The sequence below is a fragment of the Mesocricetus auratus genome, unplaced genomic scaffold (genome assembly GCF_017639785.1).
Source record: "Mesocricetus auratus isolate SY011 unplaced genomic scaffold, BCM_Maur_2.0 Super-Scaffold_100004, whole genome shotgun sequence".
NCBI classification, from domain to species: Eukaryota; Metazoa; Chordata; class Mammalia; order Rodentia; family Cricetidae; genus Mesocricetus; species Mesocricetus auratus.
In genome coordinates this window covers 10,560,476-10,585,224 of record NW_024429189.1, presented here as the reverse complement: position 1 = coordinate 10,585,224, position 24,749 = coordinate 10,560,476, and the positions used below count along the sequence as shown (strand labels likewise).

General features: G+C 35.8%; 1 protein-coding gene across 5 annotated transcripts in view; it reads left to right on the top strand.

Moving 5' to 3' along the window:
* The window catches only part of Lrp1b (LDL receptor related protein 1B), a 1,890,041-nt gene that overhangs the window by 1,777,262 nt on the left and 88,030 nt on the right, over positions 1–24,749 (top strand). For all 5 annotated transcript variants that reach the window (XM_040745299.1, XM_040745298.1, XM_040745301.1 and 2 more), the window contains 2 exons: positions 20,274–20,497; positions 21,826–21,932. In XM_040745299.1, coding sequence (XP_040601233.1) covers positions 20,274–20,497; positions 21,826–21,932 — 331 coding nt within the window. The remainder of the gene's footprint in view (positions 1–20,273; positions 20,498–21,825; positions 21,933–24,749) is intronic.

The window sequence follows — 24,749 nt, the reverse complement described above, 5'->3', positions numbered from 1 at the left end:
TCCCTATTTTCTTTCTTTTTTGTTTATAGGAATACTAATGATTTTTTTGTCATTCAATTTTATATCCATTCACTTTGCTGACTTTTTTCATCAGCTGTAGGACTTTTGTGGTGAATTTCTGAGTAATTTAGGAATATTATCATATTATTTACCAATATACTTTAATTTCAGCCTTTTCAACTTTTTTCTCTTGATCTCATTTAAGTGCCTCATTACCTCTAGCTAAGACTTTAAATACTGTATTCAATAGGTGGGGAGTGAGTGAACTGAAAAACTCATACTTGTTTCTGATTTTAGAAGAAATGTTCTGAATTTCTCTCCATTTCATTTGATATTCACTATGGATTTGCTGTAAACTGCCCTTATTATGTTTAGGTATATCCCTTATATCTCTAATTGCTCCAGGAATTATATTATAGAGAGGTGCTGGACTGTGTCAAGGTGATTTTCTGAACTATAATGAAACCATCTTGTGCTTGTTTTTCAATTTGCTTATACAATGAATACATTTACTAATTTCCACATATTGAATCATCCCCCGACTATTTGATCAAGGAGGATGATATTTTTGTTGTGTTCTTGAATTTTGCTTGCATTTATTTTATGTTCATGAGGGGGAAATTCATTTTGTAATTCTTCCCTTGTTGACTCATTTTGTGATTTGGGCATCAAAGTTAGTTACTGTGAACTCAGTGTTCCCTTTTTTTCTGTTTTGTGGAATAATCTGAGGAGTATTGGCATTAATTCTTCTTTGAAAGTCTGGTGGAATCCTGTACTAAAACCATCTGGCCCTGGGTGTTGGGTTTTTATTGCTTGGGGAACTGTTAATGACTGCTTATATTTCATTAGAGGTTATACATCTGTCTAAATTGCTTCTTTTATCTTGATTTAATTTTAGTAAGTGAGACATATGGAGAAATTATTCATTTATTTCAGAGTTTTTAATTTTATGAGATACAGGTTTTTAAAGTATATCCTTATGATTCTCTGAATTTCTTGGTGCCTGTTATGTGCCATGCTTTATTTCTGCTTTTGGGAGTTTGAATCATATTTCTGTGTCTTTTAGCCAATACACATACGCGTTTGACAGTCTTATTGATTGCTTTCAAAGAACCGACTTTTTGTGTCATTGATTGTTTACATTATTTTGCTTATTTCTATTTTATTGATATCATGCCTGAGTTTGTTTATTTCTGACTAATTATTCCTTTGGGTTGTAATTTCTTCTTTCTGTTATAGAGCTTTCAGGTATGCTGTTAAGCTGCTTGTATGAGATCTCTTGCTTGTTTGTTTTGTTTTGTTTTTGTCTTTTTTGTTTGTTTTTATATAGATACTTGCTGCTATGAAATTCCCTCTTGAACAGCTTTGATTGTACACCAAAAGTTTGGATATGTTTTGTTCTGGCTTTTAGAGTGCTCATTTAGAAGTCAATTGCAGTTCTAATATGTCTGTATATACAAAGTATTTGGTCATTTTCTCTTGCACTTTTCAATATTCTTTCTTTGTTCTGTATGTTCAGTGTTATGATTATTTTGTGCCCATGGCACCTTCTTTTCTATTACCTAATTATTTGGTGTGCTCTATACTTCCTATACCTTTAAAGACCTTGCCTTCATTAGTTAGGCAAAATTTATCCCATGATTTTTTTCCCCTTGGCCTGGGCTTTCTCCCCAATCTATTTCTATTATTTACAGATTTGTTCTTCTCATAGTGTTGCAGATTTCTTGGTGTTTTCTGCCAGATTATTATATACAATGCTTTCATTGACCTATTTATACATTTTGTCATATCACATCTTGAGTAGGTATGATTTTACTCTTATATTATATTGGAGAAGCTAACTTCTCTAGTTCCTGTTCAAATTCCTAATTTTTTCATTTCCAGATTCCCCAGTTAGTTTAACTCTGCTTTTGGTAGTTTGAATCATCTTTCTGTGTCTTTTAGTTAATATGCATAAGGATTTGCCAATCTTATTGACTGTTTTTTCCATTTCCAGGTCTTAAATAGCTTTATTCATTTCTTCTGATTGTTTATTTGCATTTATGTGGCTTTCTTTAAGGAATCAAATCTTTGCTTGTGTTTTCCTAGATATCTTTAATGAATTTAAGGATTACTTCCACTTTAAGGATCACTTTCATATTCATACAACCTGTTTTAAGGTCCTTTTTTTGTGCTCCTCCTATGTTGGAATTTTTAGAGTCTGCAGTGGTAGCTGATTGTGCTTTTATGTAGGCAATTAGGGTTTGGGGGGTTGGTGAAATTTTAGTTCTAAGTGCTGTTATCTGGTTTTTTGTTTTGTTTTGTTACTTTTATTTGTTTGTTTGTTTTGCTATGTTGGCTAGATGTTTTGTTCCTTTGTTGTCGAAAACTTTAAAGATCCGCCTTTTAAAATTTTTGCTCCGGGATTAAAAAGAGGAACTACAAATAATCAAGAGAACTAAAATCTGAGGGGAAAAAAAGGAATTGACTCACACACAATTACTCCTTTGCATGTTCTTTAGACTTTTTTTCTTTTTCTGTCTCTCTCCCTCTCTTTTTTTTCTGTTTCTTTGTTTCTCTTTATCTTGTCTCCCCCCAGTTCTTGGGGGTACAGATATATATAATGTTTGTAACAGTAATTCTTTTTACGGTACACTGTGAGGCTTTAGTTTTTCAGGGTCAGCAAGGCAGATAAGATTTACACACAGTGCCAGGCAGTGGTGGCACACGCCTTTAATCCCAGCACTCGGGAAGCAGAGGCAGGTGGATCTCTGTGAGTTCGAGGCAGGGCTGGAAGGACAGCCTCCAAAACAATACAGAGAAACCCTGTCTCGTAAAACAAACAAACAAAAAAACAAAACAAAACAACAACAACAAAAAAGATTTACACACAGAGCAATAAACTAAAACTGCTAGGTGAAACTTTTAGCATCCTTTACTTAGTGCTGCAGGTCAAAGAGAGAGCCTAAATTTAATTTGCACAAGAAAGAGAACCTGGCTCCTTCCAGTGCTCTATCCTGGGTGGCAGCACAGGCCCTAGGAAAGATTAATTTTCCCTGAGGATGAGCAAATGGACTGATTACCTATGTGTTTATCTTCTCAGGGGAAAGAGAAGGGAACAGTAAACCTCTGAGCAAAAATCTTAAATTAATACAAGAAGAAGTTTGAGAATCTTTTAGTGCATGGTTAGTTTAGGTTATCGCTTTCTCTATCTGCCTACGTTTTCTATTCGTCTAGGCAGCTCTGAATCAACTACTTTGGATGTGTAGTAATTCTGTGTCCTTGGATATTTGGGGATGTATTAGATGGGATGCTTTTGCCTAGGCCCTAAACACTGACCAAATGCCTGTCAATAAAGGTAATTGGGCCGGGCAGTGGTGGTGCACGCCTTTAATCCCAGCACTCGGGAAGCAGAGGCAGGCGGATCTCTGTGAGTTCGAGGCTGGGCTGGACCGACAGCCTCCAAAACAATACAGAGAAACCCTGTCTCGTCAAAACCAAAAAAAAAAAAAAAAAAAAAAAAAAAAAAGGTAATTGCAATGGAGAGGGGAACAAGGACCTGATAGTGAGAAATAGGTCTCACACATAGCTAAGGTATATAATCAGTAAACTAGGACATGCTAATGGAGAACAGGTATTTACAAATAATTAGGGAATGTAATCAGTAAAACTCCAAATGCAAAGGAGAATTTTGTTCCCAGTAAATGATCAGATGGTGTTGAACTGTGGGAAATAAATCCCAAGTTTGTTACAGAAAGCAATAAACTACAGGAAGACTCTACAGCAAGACACAGCCAATCCATTCATGACATTATAACGCTAGATACACCTTTTGTACTGGTTTCATCATTCAGAAGAATCCTTAATTCTAACTTATTTGTGATGCAAAGGCTGTATAATTACTGTGATCTTGCAGCTTGTAGGACATTGTTTCTGTCCTTCTCAGGATTTGAGGAGAGTGTGGTGGCCGGATATTTTCTAAGAGGAAATTTTCTGTGGTGCTTTTAGGTATGGCCACAGGTTTAAAAGTTTTCTGGGTATTGGGAGCTGACACATATGGATATGGATAGGCTAGGCTACTGAGGAGGTTCACAGAAGGGAGGAAAGGAGGGTGTTCCATTAGGATCTGCTTATTTATTTTCCTGGAGCTAGGGATAAATTTGCAGATTTGTATTTGAAGGAAAAGAAGGAGAGGAGAGGATCTACAAGCGGACCACCTGCTTTCTTGTCAGGAGTGACCTGCCAATTAGTAGATAATGCCAGCTATAGTTATTGGCTTGGATAAGCAATGTATGGAGGAAGAGGGATTGGGAGGGAAGATCTGTAGGGTCTATGATTTATTTGGGAAGGGGAAGACAGATTGCTGCAGTAGACATTCTTTTGCATAGCCAGAGATGAGACTTGGGATTGTGTTCCCAGGGAATTCCTGCAGGTGATCTGGGCTAGGAGAATGACCTAGTTGGGGGTAAGTGTAGAATGAATAATAAAAACCCAGAGACAGATATTTGAGTTTAAGCTGAAGATCAGAAAAGCAAAGCAGCCAAACCACTTGAGAGCTATTATCTCTACCAAGGCTGGCGCAACCCTATCCTTAATGTGGCTAGAGACTATTTGCTTGCTCTGAGACTCTCCTCCTACTCCTTCTTTAGTGCTGGGATTAAAGGCTTGTACTACCACTGTCTGGACTCCATAGTTGTGGCTAGCTATGCATTCTGATCTCCAGACAAGGTTTATTAGGTCAGAAACAATACATCACCACAGGTAAGCAAAGTTGGAGAGGAAGATTTGTGATATGTTGGGGATGGTGTCAGAAAGGAAATAGAAACTGAAGCAGCTGTTCCTTACAGAGCTGGTGGTGAGTCTAGAAGAATGGCTCTAGGGGAACAGAAGAAGAGAAGAAGATCTGTTGTCATTCTACTTTCTTCCACAGCAGGAATGTCTTGTGGACTAGCAAGGAGTGCCTGCGGATATAACAAGTGGTTTAGCAGAGTTAGGAGGGGAAGGTCTGTGGTTTCCACTAGACATGAGATGGAGGAGGTTATTGCAGGTGTTCTGCTACAGAGCTGGGGGTGAGTCTGGGAGTACTGGAAATTTTAATAAGGTTTTTTTCTTCTTTTTAACTGACAAGGATATTCACCTTGGAAATTACAAAAATGTTTGGAATACTAGCTAGGATTACAGATTTCCATTTAAAATGCAGACTGCTATTTATGCTGTCAAATGCTCATGGTCTGTATAATGATACTTTTTTTTTCCATTTTGATGTATGTTTTATAAACGTATATGAAGTCTGAATTCTATTTTGTTTCTTTTTTGGTCAATGGTTTACTACCTTCAGTACTTTCTTCATGATGCTTTTTTTTATTTTTTCTCTAGAAGGCTTTTGTTTTTACGTGACAACACTCGGGCGTGCCAGGCTTCTGCAACCATGAGTGTTTCCTTCACATTCATTCATGTTTCATTTGTTGTTTAGTTTTTTTTTTCCCTGATAATTTGTGCTACACAGAGAATTTGGTTTTCAGGTGCTTTAATGTTATTGTATTTTCCTGGATATCATACCACATTGAACTTATCTTCCATCTAACCCTGCAGACACTTTCTGTTCTCTACATTAACCTTCTCTTTACTTTGGGTACTTTTTTACGTTTAAATTTCTGATCTATCTGAAAGTATATCTGTGTCCGAGAATGTGCAGAGGGTGTCGGGATTGATGACACAGGGACCAATCAGGGATGCAAGGAAAGCTTCAAGAAGGCTTTCAGAAGGCTCCAAGAAGGCCCCTCAAGAAGGCTTCACTTTATTCTTACCCTGGCTGGTTATTATATGCCCTGATAAAAGAGGCAGTTAGTCATTAGAAAAAGTCAAGTTCACTGTGTTCCTGTGGGTGAGCCCTTATCTTATTGCTCTGGTAAACATTTCTTAAGGCACCATACTGTTTTTAGTAAACATGTTTTTAGTAAACATTGTCTTAAAGCTGCCTGCTCCCAGGCTGATGGGGAAGTGGGCCTCTGGCCAAGGTCTGTTGTTCCCACAGTTCCCACCACACTGTTCTCCTACAGCATTATCCTAAAACCACAAAAAAATACACAGGAACAAATTGTCCACTCTATTCTCTTCATTGTTGAGAGGCTTATTTTGCCATTAACATATTTCAGAAGATTCCTTTTACCCTTAAAGTTTACTTTAGACCCTGTGATAGTTTTTCAACCGTATTATTTTTGTTTAATTTTAAAAATGCATTTATTTTTGAGATTTTCACACATAATTTGTGTACTTACCTCATTTCTCCCCTCCTATTCTTTCTAATTGCTCCTGTGTCCCACTCTATTCTTAAACGCATGGCCTCTTACTGTTTAGTTATCCAACCTGCTGAGTTCATTTTGTGTTGCTAATATGCATATGCATTTTTGTCTGATTGGTTGTGATTCCATAACTTATGAGGGTGCTTGTGCTGGCTAGATTATGTGTCATTAAATTAGAGTCACAATGAAAGAGAGAAACGTAACTGAGAGAATGCTCCCAGCAGAATGTACTATGAACAAGCCTGAGGTACAATTTCTTCCCTGATGATTGATGTAGGAGGTTTTTAGCTCATTTTGGGCAGTACCACTTCTGGGCTGCTGGTTCTGGAAGCTGTCAGCAGACTGAGAAAGTAGTAAGAAACAAGACAGGGAGAAGTGTTCTTTCATAGCTTTTCAATCAATTTCTGCCTGTATATTCCTGATGTGACTTTCTGGCCTGAACTCCCTCAGTGGAGAAGTTGATGTACAATGCCTATGCATTTTTGTGCTCACTTACAAATACTGGGGAAACCAGAAATGTTATGCACACATGGTTGTTTCTTCAAAGGGAGAGATGTACAATGTGTTTTCTTCTCAGAAGGCTGGGCATGGAAGTGTCGAATTGTGAGTTAGGGATTGTAGGTAAGAGAAGGTTTGTGGTATTTTCATTTCTCAATCTGAGTTATCTACTTACATAAAGTATTTTCTATCTCTAGCAATTTACCTACAAATGTTATGTTTTATTTCGTTAAGACTACATAATATTCCATTGTGTATATGTATCACAATTTCATTATCTTTTAAGCTTTCAACATGGCTGAGCAAGAATCTGTAGAGTAAAATGTCCAGTCCTGTCAGCACATGCAGACCGTGGTACAGCTGGGACATATGGTAGATTTATTTGTAGCTTCTTGGGAATTTTCCACACTGACACACTGATTCCTTAAACAGAACAGTGAATGAGGGTTCCAGTTTTTTTTTTCTTTTTTTTTTTTTTTTTGAGACAGGATTTCTCTGTGACTTTGGAGACTGTCTTGGAACTAGCTCTTGTAGACCAGGCGGGTCTTGAACTCACAGAGATCTACCTGCCTCTACCTCCTGAGTGCTAGGATTAAAGTTGTGTGCCACCAATGCCCTATGAGAGTTTCATTTTTCACTCACTCTCTCCAGCATTGGTTTTTGGTTGTTTTGCTGATATTTGTCACTTTGAATGTGGTAAGACAAAACATCAGAGTTGTTTTGGTATGCATTTCCCTCATAGCTAAGGATCTTGACATTTCAAGCTATTTGGTAGCCATTATTTTTTTCTTCTTTTGCAAATTCTGTACAGATGACTAGTCAATTTTGAATTGAGTAATTTGTTGTGTTGAATATTCGTTTTTCAGTCCTTTGTATATTATGGATATTAATCCTTTTTCCTTTGTACAGCTGACAAAGACTTTCTTCCATTGAGTTGACTGCTTTTCCAGTCAGTTCTCTTGCTGTGCAGAAGCTTTTAGTAGCATGGGATCTCACCTGTCATTTATTGTTCTTAATTCCTGAACAAATGGAGTCCTAACAAAATATTCTTTCCTACATCTGTAAATTGAAGAGTACTGCCGAAGTTTTCTTTTAGAATTTTTATTGTTTGAGATTTCATACTGAAGGTTTTGATTCATTTGGTTTTCTTATGTAAAATAATGTAGATAAAGGTCAATTTCATTCTTGTTCACATTGACATCAAGTTTGCATAATTTACTGAAAATGCTGTCTTTTTTCTAGTGTGTATATTTGGTAATTTTCTGAAATATCACTTGGCTTTACTTAAGCACACATACTTTTGAGTTTTTTATTTTATTCCCCTGACCTGTGCATGCTTGTTTTTGTAACTGTACCATACTCTTTTTAATTTGCTATTCTGTAATATATCTTGTAATCTGGAATGATAATCACTCCAGTGTTGTTATTTTTTGCTCAGGGATGTCTTGGCAATCCTTGGCCATTTGTCATTACAATGAACTTTAAGATGTATTCTTTTTTTTTTACTCATTAGAAATTTCAGTATTTTCATTTTGTTCCATCTCTAATCTCCTGTATAAATACAAATTGAGAATGGAGGATGATAGTTTAGGTAAATGCCTATATTTGACTTAGAAATATTTTGCTGTGGAATTTTGAATACATGTTCAGCCAAATATTGTTCTATGGAACTGTCTCTTGCTCTCTCTCTGTGGTGTATTTCTTTATCTGGCTTTTGGTTTTAGAGTATTAGTGGCTTCATAGGAGTTTGGGTATGCTCTTTCTCTCTCTGGGAATGGAAAAAAATTTAAAGTATTGCTTGTGGATCTTTGAAGGTCTTGTGGAATTCTACTGTGAATCAATATGAGCCAAGCTTGTGTTGTTCTTGAAAGGATATTTTTTCCTTTTTCTTTTTCTAAATTTTATTTAAATTAGAAACAAACTTGTTTTACAGGTCAATACCAGTTCCCTATCCCTCCCTTCCTTCCCTGCCCCCTACCAATCCCCTATCTCATGCCCTTTCTGCTCCACAGGGAGGATGAGACCTCTTGGAGATCTTCAAAATCTGTCATTTCTCTTGGAGCAGGTCCTAGGCTATGCCCTATGTGTCTAGGCTGAGAGAGTATCCCTCTATGTGGAATGGGCTCCCAAAGTCCCTTCACATAATAGGGATAAATGCTGATCTACTACCAGAGTTGCCATAGATTGCCCAAGCCTCGTAAATGACATCCATATTCAGGGATTTCTGCATAAGTCCTATGCTGGATTCTCACCTATCAGTCTGGGAACCAAGAGCTCTACTTGTTCAGGTCAGCTGTTTCTGTGGTTTTCTCCAGCCAGGTCTTTGCTCATCACACCTCCCTCTCTGCAGCTGGATTCCAGGAGATCAGCTCAGAGCTTAGATGTGGGTGTCTGCTTCTGCTACTGTCAGCTACTGGATAAGGCTTTAGGATGGCATATAAGATAGTCATCAAGCTCATTATCAGAGAAGGGCATTTAAGGTAGCCTCTCCACTATTGCTTAGGTTCTTAATTAGTGTCATCCTTATAGATCTCTGGACAGTTCCCTAGTGCCAGATTTCTCTTTAAACCTATAATAGCTCCTTCTATTATGGTATCTCTTTTCTTGCTCTCTTCTATTCTTCTGACTCAATCTTCCTGCTCCCTCATGTCCTCCTCTCCCTACTCTTCTCCCTTTCTCCTAACTCCCTCTACCCTCCCCTCAAGATCCCAATTAGCTCAGGGAAGCTTGTCCCTTTCCCCTTCTCTGGGGGACCATGTAAGTCTTTCTCTTAGGTCTTCCTTGCTTCCTAGCTTTTCTGGCGGTCTAGATTGTAGGCTAATACCTTGTTCTATGTCTAAAATTCATATATTAATGAGCACATACCATCTTTGTCTTTTTGTAACTGGGTTACCTAACTCATAATGGTTTCTTCTAGTTCCATTCATTTGCCTATGAATTTCAAGATTCCATTGTTTTTTTTACCAGCTGAGTAGTACTCCGTTGTGCAAATGTACTAAATTTTCTTTATCCATTCTTCAGTTGAGGGGCATATTGGTTGCTTCCAGGTTTTGGCTATTAAAAATAATGTTGCTATGAACATGGTTGAACAGATGGCCTTTTTGTATGAATATGCATCTTTTGGTTGTATGCCTAAGAGTAGAATTGCTGGATGTTGTGGTAGACTGATTCCCATTTTCCTGAGGAACCAACAAAGAGGATATTCAATGCTATAAGGAAAACAATATATTTATTTACCAGAGAGAGTCGCACTAGCTAAGAGTTAGAAGCATGGCTGGCTTCCAAGAGAAAAGGGAGGTTCCTTTTCCTTTTACTTTCTTTTATATCTACATGTGTCAGTTTACATGTCCCTGCCCTCATGGGCGGATAGCTTTGTGGGGTTCACTCCTACAATTCCCCTTTTAGTCTAAATAGAAGATTTAAATTTGATACAAACTCAAACATATACAACATATATACATAGAGGGTGATAATTAAGTTATAATCTACTTATCCTAAGCTAAACAAATCCATTCTGCCTAAATTCTAAACTTATCTGAAAAGGATGCCTAAGTCTGAACACCTCCTTCCAATCCCTCATGGGTGGATAGCTTTGTGGGGTTCACTCCTACAAACCTCCATACCATTTTTAAAAGTAGCTGAATGAGTTTGCACTCCACCAGCAGTGGAGGAGTATTCCCTTTTCTTCATATCCTCTCCAGCATAAGCTGCCCTTGATTTTTTGATGTTATACATTCTGACAAGAGCAAGATGGTGTCTCAGAGTTGTTTGATTTGCATTTTCCTGACAACTAAGGATGTTTAGCACTTTCTTAAGTGTTTCAGTCATTTTGGATTACTCTGTTGAGAACTCTCTATTTAGTTCTGTAACCCATTTTTTAATTGGATTATTTGGTGTTATAATGACTAGCTTCTTGAGTTCTTTGTATATTTTAGAAATCAGCCCTCTGTCAGATGTGCAGATGGTGGATATCTTTTCCTGTTGGGGAAGTCCAGTGTATATGTCAATAAAGCACTGTTGGCCAATAGGGAAGCAAGATATGTGGGACTAGGAGTCCAGGAGGACTCTGGGTAGGAGAAACACAGAGAGTCGAGATGTAACCGCCATGGGGTAGGAAGCCCGGAAATTTCTCCGGTAAGACAAATACTTAGATTAATAATTATAGGGTAAATACTTAAGTCAGAGCTAGCCAGTAAGAAACAAGCAAGGCCAACAGCTTCATAATTCATATAGCCTCCTGTGTGTTTATTTGGGATTGATGCGGCTCTGGAACCAGGCTGGTGGGAAGGCTTCTCTTTACATTTTCCTATTCTGTGGGATACGGTTTTGTCTTGTTGACAGTGTCCTTTGCCTTACAGAAACTCCTCAGTTTCAGGAGGTCCCAATTATTAATTGTGAAAGTCAGTGTCTACTACTGGTGTTATGATCAGGAAGCAATTCCCCATACCAATTCATTCCAGGGTACTTCCCATTTTCTCTTCTAAGATGTTCAGCATAGCTGGATTTACTTTGAGGACTTTGATCCATTTGGACTTAAGTTGTGTGCATGGTAATAGATATAGATCTATCTTCAGTCTTCTACACACTAGCATCCAGTTATGCCAGTTTGTTGAAGATGCTTTCCTTTTTTCATTTTATAATCTTAGCTTCTTTGTAAAAAAAATCAGGTGTTCGTGGGTTTGTGGGTTGATATCGGGGTTCTGAATTCGACTCCATTGTTCTACCTGTCAATTTTTATGCCAATACCAAGCTGTTGTCAGGACGATAGCTCTATAATAAAGCTTCAAGTCAGGGATGGTGATGCCATGAAAGTTCCTTTATTGCACAGGGTTGTTTTGCCTATCCTGGGTCTTTCATTTTTCTATATAAAATTGTGTATCCTTATTTCAAGTTCTGTGAAGAATTGTGCCAGTATTTTGATGGGGGTTGCATTGCATCTGTAGATTGCTTTTGGCAAGATTGCCATTTTTTACTATGTTGATCCTACCTATCCAAGAGCATGGAAGATCTTTCCATTTTTTGGTATCTTCTTTAATTTCTTTCTTTAAAGAACCAAAGTTATTGCTATACAGGTCTTTCTGTTTTTTTATTAATATTATCCTAAAGTATTTTATGTTGTTTGTAGCTATTTTAAATGGTGATTTTTCTCTGATTTCTTTCTCATTCCATTTATCATTTGTATATAGTAGGGCAACTGATTTTTCTTGCATTGATCTTGTATCCTGCTACTTTGCTGAAGGAGTTTATCAGCTGTAGGAGTTCCCATGTGAGTTTTTTTTTTGGGGGGGTCACTTATGTATACTATACTATCATCAGCAAATAGTGAAAGTTTGACTTCTTTGGTTCCAATTTGTATCCCCTTGATCTCCTTTTTTTGTGTTATTTCTTCATCTAGAATATCAAGTACAATATTGAAAACATACAAAGAGAGTGGACAGCCTTGTCTTTTTCCTGTTTTCAGAGTTATCACATTGAGTTTGCTCTCTATTTAGTTTGATGTTGGCTGTTGGTTTACTGTATATTGCTTTTATTGTGTTCAGGTATGTTCCTGATATCACTGATCTTTCCAGTACCTTTATCATGAAGGGGTGTTGGATTTTGTCAGAGACTTTTTCAGCATCTAATGAGATGTTCATGTAGTTTTCTTTTGCAGTTTGTTTATATGGTAGATTACATTGATATCTTTTTGTATGTTGAACTTTCCATGCATCCCTGGGATGAAGTCTACTTGGTCATAATGGATGATTTCTCTGATGTCTTCTTGAAAGGATTTTTATTACTCCTTAGGTCTTTTTTTGTTATGAATCTTTTTAGGATGTTATTCTCTTCTTGGTTTGACTTTGATGGTTTTGATGTTTCTAGAAATTAATCCATTCTCTTAGATATTTTATGTTAACTCACTATATGATTTTAAAGAAGTCATTTAAGATATTCTCAATTTCTTTCATATCTTATGTAGTCTTTCTCTGCTCAATACTGAGTCTGTTGATTTAGATTTCTTCCTTGTTTCTGTTCAATTTGACAAGGGTTTGTTGTTCTAGTTTATAGTCTCTGGCCTTCTTCTTTGATGTCCTTTCCACTCAGGAATACATTGCTTTAATATCTAGTAGTTTGTGTATTTACTAGCAATTTGGTTGCTAATTGATTTCAAATGATTTCTGAATTGATCTGTGTTTTTATGTCCAATAGTACCATTTCTGTGAAACTGAAACTGGGTTTAATGTGTATATATATATATATATGTGTGTGTGTGTGTGTGTGTGTGTGTGTGTGTGTGTGTGTAGAAGTGTTATGTTTTATTGTCCTCTTGTTTAGATAGAATTTCTTTATATTTCTTCTGATTAGTTTTAATTTAAGGTTGTATTGTCAGATATTATAATATGAAAGCCCACTTGATTCTTTGTCTCATTTGTTTGAAACACGAACAAATATTTTTTCTATCTTTTCCCTTGTGGTGGTACATAAATTAAAAGCTAAATTGAGTTTCTTGTAAGGGCAGAAGAGTGGATTTTAATTCTTAATTTATTCAACTGAGATTATTTTAAGAATGGAGACTTGAGACCATCAATATTTAACATTATTTTTGAAAAGTGTGCATTGTACCAAAAGCTGGATTTGTGGGGACAGTTTTTTTTTAATAAATTTACCCAGCTTGGGATATTTGCCAGAATGATTAAGAATACACTCCACTAGTGGACTACAATGATAAAAGAAATGAAATTAAAAAAAGAAAGGTGTGTATTTATTCAAAATATTGGTTTTTTCTATTGTGTTCCTATTTCTGCTTTATATCTCGATGATTATAACCATTCTTTTTTCTTTGTATACTCTTTGGGCTTATTCCTCTCTTTATTCTGAAGTATTGCTTCCAGTATTCTCTGTAAGTATAGTTTAATGGACATGAATCACTTTAGCATATTTATATCATAGGGAATATCTGTCTTCTCAAATTTGGCACATACTTTTAAAGGGTATGGAGCTCTAGGTTGACATCCATGATCTACATGAAGTTTTTGTCCCAGGTCCATTTGGCTTTCAGTTATCCTACTAGAGAAATAGCTATTATCCCAATGGGCTTTCCTTTATATGTAACTTGTGTTCCTCTTTTATTTTCTTCTTGCAGTTTCCAATGCTATTTATTTGCTTCATATAATTAATGATTTAACTATTATGTTCTATGGGAAATTTCTTTTCTGTCATGTCTAATTTGAGTTCTGTGTGCTCCATATATCTTTATAAGTGTGCATTTGCCTAATTTGGGGAAGTTTTCTTCCCACTATATAGTTGGATATCTAGTTTATCCTATTGGCCTATGGTATGTGCCCTTGATTTATGACTATAATTAGAAGATTTGAATTTTAATGGTGTCAAAAATTCTTTCATGTTCCGTGTGTGGGTGAGTGTGTGTGTGTTTAATTTTTTGTATTCTTGGTTCATGTGGTCAAATTACTTTACTTTATCTTCTTACCTAATATTACATTTTCATTCAGTTCATTTTACTTGTTTAGTTTTTTGGTGAGTTTTCTAATTCAATTATTGAATTTTAATTTCCTCCCATTTGAGCTTGAGTTTTCCTCAATATTTTTATTTCTTTACATTATTCAGCTTTCAAATATTGAATTTCCTTCATCATTTCATTCAGATATATCCATGATTTTTTTGGCATCCCTCAGGCATTTTTACTGCTCTCATTAAATGCATTTAGTATTTCGTGTCTTCTTTATACTCCTTGAATTCTTTGAAGATGTTTATGATTATATCTCTGAGACCTGGGTCCTGGTGTTCATTTAGGCAATTCCCATTTAAGAACATTTCTATATAACTGTTGCTTTTGAGTAAGGATGGATATATTCTCATCACTTTTCAAATTTCTTCCATTATTTTGTGGTGAGGCCTGAACATGTAGACTTCTTTTTGTGATTCTGTGTCAAATATGAGTTAACTCACCTTTGGATGCCTCAGATGGACTTGGGTATAGGCTGAGTGCCCCAGGAAAATCTAGAGTTTGAATTTGTTAGGTGATTTTATATACCAGGTCACTGAACATTCTAAAAATATATAGCTGACTATAACATTTTTAAAAAAGGAAGCATGATTTTTAGAGTTCAAATTCTTGAACTCGTCTTTTATAATCTTTTCTCTACCCATTATGAAACAAATGTGTTCAGTAAAGTATATTTAGTACTGAAGCTAAAATTGTGACTGATAGCACACAGTACATAGTAGAGAGGATTTATTATTAAAGTAGAATCTTCCAATTTTGCTGCAATTAAGCTGTCAGCTTCTCTGTGAGGCTTAATGAATTCATTCATTTGACCAATGGATTGATAGGAAGATGCCTCAAGGTGTCTAATTTATCTGTGTATTTAGAAATCTTAGCAAGACATAGACTGTTTATTTTTTTTTCTGAAGAAATCAGTCAACACATGTCTTCTAGTTTGTGCAATTGTATTAACAAAGCCATTGTTTGCCAGAAGATTCAGTTGCTTACACTCTCTCAAAAAGTACATGTCACTCTGCTGTCAGATGCAATGACCTCTTTGCTGGCTTAATCAAAATAACCAATGAACAATTTTGCATTCTTTTTCTTTCTAATATTATGGATGTTGATTTGTTTTCCTTTTTTTTCTATCTTTTTAGGGTTATGTGGTTCATGCTCTATTGTTCTGTATTTTTAGATCATTCTCTTTCATGTCTTTGTGACTCAGAATACATAATCCGTTTTTATTTTTCCTTTTTTATTTAAATTAGAAATAATGTTGTTTTACATGTTAATCCCTCTCACTACCCTCCTCCCCTGCCCCACATAGTTCCTTTCTCCAGTCCCCTTTCTGCTCCCCAGTGAGGGTGAGGCCTCCCATGGGGATTTTCAAAGTCTGCCCTATCATTTGGAGCAGGACCTAGACCTTCCAACATGTGTCTAGACTGAGAGAATATCCCTCTATGTGGAATGGGCTCCAAAATTTCATTTGTATACTAGGGTTAAATACTGTTCCACTGCCACAGGCCCCTAACTGACACCCATGTCCAGGGGGACTGGATCAGTCCCATGCTGGTTTCCCAGTCTGGAGTCCATGAGCTCCCCCTTGTTCAGGTTAGATGTTTCTTTGGGTTGCATGAGCCTCATCTTGGCCTCTTTGCTCATTACTCCTCCTTATCTACAATTGGATTCCAGAAGTTCAGCCCAGTGTTTAGTTGTAGGTGTCTGCTTCTGCTTCCATCAGCTACTGGATAAAGGCTCTAGGATGGCATATCCATTTTGTTTTGTTTTGGTTTTTTTTTTGTCAGATAGAATATAAGATGCTGTAATTCTCTCTTGTCAATATCTATTTAGTGTGTCTATATCTAATTAGGCACTTGCCTATGTGTTTTCCCATTCAAAATCCTTGTATACTTCTATTAAGCAAACACACAAAGATGTGTGAGCAAGTAAGGAATGCTGAAAGTGGGAGAACTAGTCTAATCCAGGGAAGAAGACACCAACAAGTTATCTAATACAAAATGGCCTGCCTTGAAAATAGATTGAGCAGGTTACATTTATGTGTTGAGGGATATATTTGTATGTACATATACATACTTGTAAGCACCAACAATTAATGTAAAGAAACCATGAATTTTAAAGACAGTAAGAAGGAGTGTGGGGAGGATTTAGAGAAGAAGAAAAAGATATGACTGTAATATAATGTTAAAAACAAAGGCATTTATGAGGAATAATGAGGAATGTCCTCTTGCTGTCCTCCTTCTATAAATAAAGCACTCTGTGGTGAAGATCAGTAAACATTATTACTCTGAATCACTGTCTCCAGCAATGTTTAATTTTCTACAGTCATTTCCTGATAATTAATATTGTTACTGGTGTTATCATGGTTTCAGTCATAATTAATTGAATATAGCTATCCTTGATATGATATTAAGCCTTAGTAGCTATAAGAAGTAATGGGAGCATTCCTTGATCTAGAAACCAGTAATAGAACCAAAAGAAGTCCACAATTATGGGTATAATTACAAAAATACAAATGACTGAAAGGTCAAAACAGTCTCATAGACATTCTTAATCAGTTCCAGAAAAAATGTTCTTAAATGAAAATTCCCCAAGGATAAGCTCCTATGTAAAGAGAAACCTTTTCCTTGTGAGAAGCCTTCCCGCCAGCCTGGTTCCAGAGCCCCATCAGTCCCAAATAAACACACAGGAGGCTATATTAGTTATGAAGCTGTTGGCCTTGCTTGTTTCTTACTGGCTAGCTCTGACTTAAGTAATTACCCCATAATTGTTAATCTAAGTATTTCTCTTACTGGAGAATAGTTCCGGGCTTCCTACCCCAATGGCGTTACATCTTGACTCCTTGTGTTTCTCCTACCCAGAGTCCTCCTGGACTCCTAGTCCCACCTATCATGCTTCTCTATTGGCCAACAGTGCTTTATTGACATATACACAGAACTTCCCCTATCACTCCTATGTATAGTACATAAAGGAACAGTTGTAGGAGTGTATCAAATTTAAATCTTCTATTTAGACTAAAAGGGGAATTGTAGGAGTGAACCCCACAAAGCTATCCGCCCAACAGGGCGGGGTCAAGGTAGATAAAAGGAAGTGAAAGGAAAAGGGGCTGCCCTTTTTTCTCCTGGAAGCCAGCCACGCTTCTAACTCCTGGTATGTGCGACTCTCTCTCTCTGGTAAATAAATATATCTTTTTCCTTATATAGCATCGAATATCGTTAGAAACAGTCATCAACTTTATCAGTGAGTCAGGGAGTTTAAAGAAAGCAGAAGCCAACAGCTCAGTATAGATTTGTATTCACACTGCTAGGATCCTTGGTGGTTAAAATGAATGTCAGCCCCTTTCAGGTTTCTAGACATGTACTTTAAACTAGAAACAAGAACTAAAATTTGATTTGTGTTTCAAGAATTTACATTGGTTCAGTCTTCAACACACCATTTACCTGGAAGAAGTATCACTAAATCCAACTTCCATGTTCTCTTAAATGTGAGGGACAGAGCTTGGTAGTTGTCAGTGGCTTGGAGTCACACACAAAAACTGAAGAATAGTCAGCCTTTTCAGCATAAATGAAGTAACAGGAAAGAATAAATTTTTTTGGTTTTTCGAGACAGGGTTTCTCTGTAGCTTTGGAGGCTGTCCTGGAACTCACTTTGTAGACCAGGCTGGCCTCGAACTCACAGAGATCCACCTGCCTCTGCCTCCCGAGTGCTGGGATTAAAGGCATGCACCACCAACACCCGGCAGGAAAGAATAATTTTAAAAAGTAGAAATTTATATGAAATTGTCATAGCTTTTGGCCCTGACATTAAAACAAGAATATGAGTTTATTTTTTTAACAAAGCATCAGTGACATCATACTTTCTGTACAGCAAAAGTTTATTCTGCTAATGTTACAAACACAATAAGTAGTTAATTAAAGACTTGAAACAGTGTATAAAAGCAATTCAACACACTGTTTCTTATGTTTGTAAAATTATGTTTTACATTGACATGCCATGTATACGTCATTTCATGATATATTTACTTTCAAATTCCTATAATATCAAAATACAGTTAATTAAATGTTACTGCGTTATTTGAAAACAGTTTAGAGGAGAATAGAAAAAAATCCTGATATCCTAACTATATGATATAAGTTATATGAATCATATAAGATTTCTAGAGAGAACTTCATTTTAGCACTTTGCATTTAACTCACAAAGCTTTGAGTATATTGAACATAAGTACAGTATTTGTTTCTAGACATATGGAAATATATAATTTTGTAATTTGTTTGGTGATGCAAAAACATATCAAATTACTGATAATAGAGATCATTATAATTTTCTATGTGAACTTTTTGGCTCATGCCTACAATCCTAGTCACTTTGGGGACTATGGCAGGAAAGTTATAATTCAAAGTTTGTTTGGACTACAAATCAAGTCCAAGGATAATTTAGTCAACATAAAACCTCATATGAAAACAAAAAGAATACAGAAATTGCTGCTGTTATAACTAAGTAATAAGGTACATTGGTTACCATGTTTTCTGACTTGTTACCACAAGGGAAAGTGTTTCTGTGTTCCAGGATTTATTGAAGGAACTTTCTCCAAGGAAATAGTAGTCAGCAGAAGACAGTAATGGGGTTTGTCCTTCTGTGTGTACATTTCTCTTATTAATTAATGAATAAAACACTGTTGGCCAATAAAGCAGGAAGATAAGCAAGACTAGGAGAAGAGGAGAATTCTGGGAAGTGTAGGCAGAGAGCAGTAGCCACGTAGCCCACCAAAGTAGTAGCAGGTCCAGACCCTTCTCTGGTAAGATAAGACCATTTGGAAATACTTAGACTACTAGAAATGGTTAACAATTAAGACAAAGCTAGCCAAGAATAAGCCCTAACTACTTGCCAACAGTTTAATAATTAATATAAGTCTTTGAGTTGTTAGTTTGGGGTCTCAAGGGTGGCAGGACCTGCTGGGCCAAGAACCTCTTGCAACAAGACAGTGCCTTGGAATCATTGTTCTTTGATCTTTTGTATTCTTTTCAATAACCACTTTCATTTGTTCATCACTAAGTCATGCAAAAGACTATATGTTAAAATAGCATTTCCCCACTGTGACTAGGGACTAATGCTAATCACCTGAAATAATTGCTTCTGTCTTGATATAGTACCCCTGGGAATACCTTCTGTCTTCTGGTTATGCACAATAAACCTGACCATGTCAATTTAATTACTATATTATTTCCACTCAAAGTGATGAAGTTAACTAAAGGGTTTAGCAAATTTATTTTGCAAGTACCTTATATGAATCCCTTTAACTTTGGCTCATGATAATTCTGTAAAACAGAATAGCTAAATAGCCAAATTCTCAGACAGACATTTCAACTTCCTTGAAAACATGCTGAAAGTTTTTGCTATCTTAATGTCTGTGTCTATCTATATGACTTATTTTTCCATTGTTAAAGTCAATTGAATGTGTCAGAGATCAACAGAAATATGTGCCTTTCACATTGACAAAAATGTGTACTAAACATTCTTTAGAAAGATTTTCTAGCACTATTTATTCAAGCTAAGTATAGGTGTATATCTTAGGGTTCAACTGTTATAATCCTGAATAAATAGTTTAAAATATGAGTGTGTGTCCTCTGATTAACATGTATGAAAACATTCATCAATTCATCATGTTAATTGTAAAGACTTAATCTTGAAAATAACGTGTGCACAGAACTGACTGAATATTAAGAAAATCAGTGTAAGTTCATAAAATGAAATTGCTTCTATTAATAAATAGAATTGGTAAATAACTAACGAGAAGACATGTGTAAATTTAATACATGACATTAAGCAAAGTTATCTTTAATGGATAGATAGACTATAAGGATTGGAAACAATATTGTGTAATAATACCTAGAATATCCCTATTATTCCTGCTATTCTAATGTGTAGGTACAGAAAATGTTGCTAATTTTCCCTTGAGAATACTGTGGTGTACCGCTTTTCTCTTTTTCTTGTAGTGTCCTGAATTTAAAAGGCCTCGAGATATTGCAGTTGACTGGGTTGCAGGAAATATATATTGGACTGATCATTCTAGAATGCACTGGTTTAGTTACTATACTACTCACTGGACCAGCCTGAGATACTCCATCAATGTAGGACAGCTGAATGGCCCCAACTGCACCAGACTCTTGACTAATATGGCTGGCGAGCCCTATGCTATTGCTGTAAATCCTAAAAGAGGGTAGGTTGATGCTTGGTGTTTCTGTTTCTTGAGAGAATACAGATGTTCATATTTATAAATGCTATTCTATATTTTTATTCAGTGTAGAACATATTTCTGAGACCTGAGAAATTTTTCTCTCAGAACCATTTCCTTTCTCTGATGTTAACACAAAATATCTTAATAAATGTTTTCTGTATTATTCAATGAGTGTATGCATGAGTACCTATTCTCTAGTATTTATTTGCATGGATTAAAAAAACAGCAGAAGATAATCACATGACTATTACTGTTAAACATGAAATGAATTTTTCAAGACCTTAAATTTATTAAAGATAGTGTTTAGAGATTACGGAAAGCAAGCAAGATATGAAGACATATATTTACATGTAACTCTTTATATTTTGATGATTTAATATGGTGATATCCTTTATATGGTATAAAATTAAAAGCCTCCATACACTGTTGATAAGTAAAGGGAAACATTAAATGAAAGTCTTAAATATCTAAGAAAGAACCCTGGTTAATGAAATTGTAGAATATCTTATATTCAATGAGAAAACCATTTCATTTAAAGAAATAGTTTCTTAGAGCTCCCTGTAATTTCAGCACTTGAAGACAGAAGGATAAATATTTCAAAGAATCAGGAGGAGCCTGAGGCTAGCCTGGGCTTTCCTATCTGGAAAATAAGAGAAAGAAAACTTACTCTTTTGGGGGGAGGATTGTTCTAATAACTGTATTTTAAATTTTTCTTATAAATAGATTCTTCCCTCATACAATATTTCCCAACCAGAGTTTCCCCTCCCTCCACTGCTTCTAACTCCCTCCCTTTCCTCTGAGGATTTCTTTCATGTATTGATCATACTGACACCCTCACTCATCACTCTTGACTCCTTTAAGAGACCCCTCTCTACCGTGTCCATCTTCCAATTTTATGTCTGTTTCCTTTTAAATTTGTATTTTACATTTATTACCCATTTATTTGACCATAATTTATAATATATTGAGTAACCTGTCACTATCAGATGATTTCAAATTATAGAAACAGGTTTTTTTTGAGATTTCTTTATGGTGTTTTGAGAACTAAATTTATACTAGTAATAAATTATGTTTTATATTATTAAAATATATCTCAAAATTTATATTTGGTTAAGATTTTATTAACAGTACTGTTTTACATGACTCCCTGTTGGAGCTGGACATTCTACAGCTTTCAATTTGGGTCAGGAATCTGCTTAATGAGGGGACTGGATCACTTTGACACATGAGGCCTGAATAGGCCATGGTAAAGGAAGGACAGTTTTCACAGCACAATCTACAAGCTAATATCCTTGACCTATTCTCTTTAGGATGATGTACTGGACTGTAATTGGCGACCACTCCCATATAGAAGAAGCAGCCATGGATGGCTCTCTCAGGAGGATTTTAGTACAAAAAAACTTACAGAGACCCACAGGTATGAAGTATTTACACATACTAAATGTGAAGCAAGATGATAACCTTATTAGTATTAACATTTCTTTCTAGTATTCTTCATAAGGAAGCATTTACACATAGATAAAATGATATGTAGAATGATGTTGCAGAAGTTATTCACATTTTATATACTAGTTTCCCAACTCAAATGTCAGGTTATCATCATACTACTAGTTACATTGTAAGTTGTTATTTGAAAACTACTTAAGTTATAAGTCTATTAGTAAGTTTTTATAGGAATGAAATTTTGACAGATCTCAGAAATGTATTAGGGTATTTTTATAGGTGAATGTTAATGTTCCTAAGATATGTGGTAATATTTCTAGAGGATATCAAGAGAAATGAATTTAAGGGTGGGAAATCTACTTTCTGTAAAAAAGAAAGTTTCATGGTGTGTGTCCTTTGCAATCAGTTCTTTTCTCTGTTTTCACCTTATATTTCCCAGATCTCATCTAGGACTCCCAATATGCCCCTCTCAGCACCACTCAGGTCTCTAATCTTGAATCAGTTCCACATTTCCTGCTGCTTCCAAGTTTTGTCATCAGAATGCCCAAGGCTTATTCCTCTGTCTTGCTAAATATTTTCAACGGCCCAATAAAAATCTTTAACATTTCAGTAATAATACATTTTTGAACTGCTTTAATCCAAAGATTCTATGTCTCCCACCCTACTCAGTGCAGCCTAGTGAAGAGGCCAAAATGATGGCTCCTTTGCGTGATCTATTCTTTTTCATTGATGCTTGGTTATCTCTTGTGCTATAAAATTATTTTGGTTGTTAAATATACAATAATTTTCAGATTGCCTTGTGAATTACATTTGACCCTACTGTTTTTATTTTTATTAAATATTTTATCTATTTTACATACCAGTCAGTTTTCTTTCCCTCCTCTCTGCCTGTTCTCCCGGCTACCTTCTTTCTACTTCCCCATCCACTCCTCAGAAGGGTCATCCCCCCACTGGGGATCAACAAAGCATGGCATATCAAGTTGAGGCAGCCTGCTCTTATTCTTTATGGGATTGAGAATTTTGGGAGGTTAAGTCTATTGACAGATCTTTGATCCAAGTACCACATGCTTCTAGAACTTTTTCTACATTCATGAAACAAATGCCAGCCATTGTGAAACATATGCCATAATAGAGGTTATAATACTCATCTAATTTTACACAGTTATAAATTACTTTACCCAAAAGGAAAGTCTCACAGGATTGATAGCTGTTTGGGATACTATTTCATTATGAGTTCAGATAATTCAATTTGTATTTTTACTGTTTTAAATTTCATCTTACATTTAGGTCACAGTTCTCACTCCCATCCCCTGCATCTACTCCTCCAAAAGGTTAAGGGCTCCCATGGGGTGTCAGCAAAGCCTGACCCATTAAATTGAGAGAGGATCAAGTCCCTGCTCCCTGCATTAAGGAGGAGCATGGAAAATAACTCAATTCTACAATTTGTTGCTTAAGAAGTAACCTGAATAAAGAAAGGCAGTCAACTGTGTTAGACTTTTCTTAACTGTAACTAACACCAGAGTGAAATATCTTGAAAGAAGGAAGGTTATTTTGACTCAGGGTTTTAAAACATAGTAACTGCATCCATTGCTTGAGTCTGAGGTGAAGGGTAGTAATATGATGTTATTAGTGTTTTCCTGACACTATTCACTCTGTGGCAGGCATGAAACAGAGAGAAATATATGACCAAAGACCATGTATAGCCTTCAAAGTTTCCTCCCAACAACCCGCATTTCTACAACAGCTTACAATATCATCTTATTTGTTTTTCTGTTGCTGGGATAAACTATTATGATCAAAAAATTAGGGAGGAACAGCTTTATTTGAATATATTTGAATTTATTTGCAGTCATAGCTCATCACACAGACAAGTTAGGGCCTGATCCCAAGGCAGTAACTGATACAGAAACCATTGAGTAATTTCTTAGTAAATCTGGATCTTAGTGTACTTACTTGGCTGGAGGTTCTGGGCTATGCTTTGGTATCTTTGTATTAGAGCAGTATTAAGAGAAAGGAGTAATATATTAGTATATCTGACTCTTAGTTTACTTGAGCGGAGTCTCTGGACTATGCTTTGGAGCATAAATGGAATGCTAACAAAGTTGTCATCCTTCGATATCCTTATCTGTTATTGGCTGGTATTAGAAAAGTAACTTCCCAAGCATTGTAAGTCAATCAGTTGAGTACAATTGTCTAGAGATGAGATCAAATGTGAGTTCCAAGCATTTAAAACTGAATTTGGAGATGATATTCAGCTGCCTAGTATATTATAGGGTATCAGAATGGACACCATAGTGCCTCAAGCAATGGACCTCGTGATATGTCCATATTGAAAATCTTCCATGTTACTCACATCAGCATTAAGTACTAAATGGGAAACTAGCATTGATTGTTGAGTTATTAACCCAGAAGTATAACAAAATGAATCATGAATGGTCCTAAGTAAGCATAAGGTTTTTAAAATGTGAAAATTGTTTCATGTTTTATAATATTACAGTATTCAGAGAAAAATTATATCTTTAACAGAGAAAAATAGTATAAAAGTTGATACTTCGACTATTTGAAGGATAGAAAGCATTTGCAAGATGGGCAGGTCACATACCATTATGCTTTTTATAAAGCTTTCCTGAGAATCCAAAACATTGAGTCTTGAATTTCAAAGGACTATTTATTAAGTGTATAACTTATACTGAATTTATCTTATATGAAGTTGGTAGTATCATTAGAAAAGCAAGCAATAATAGTAAAAAGAGTGGCAACAATGCTAGATGTGGTATTTGAGAAAGAGCTA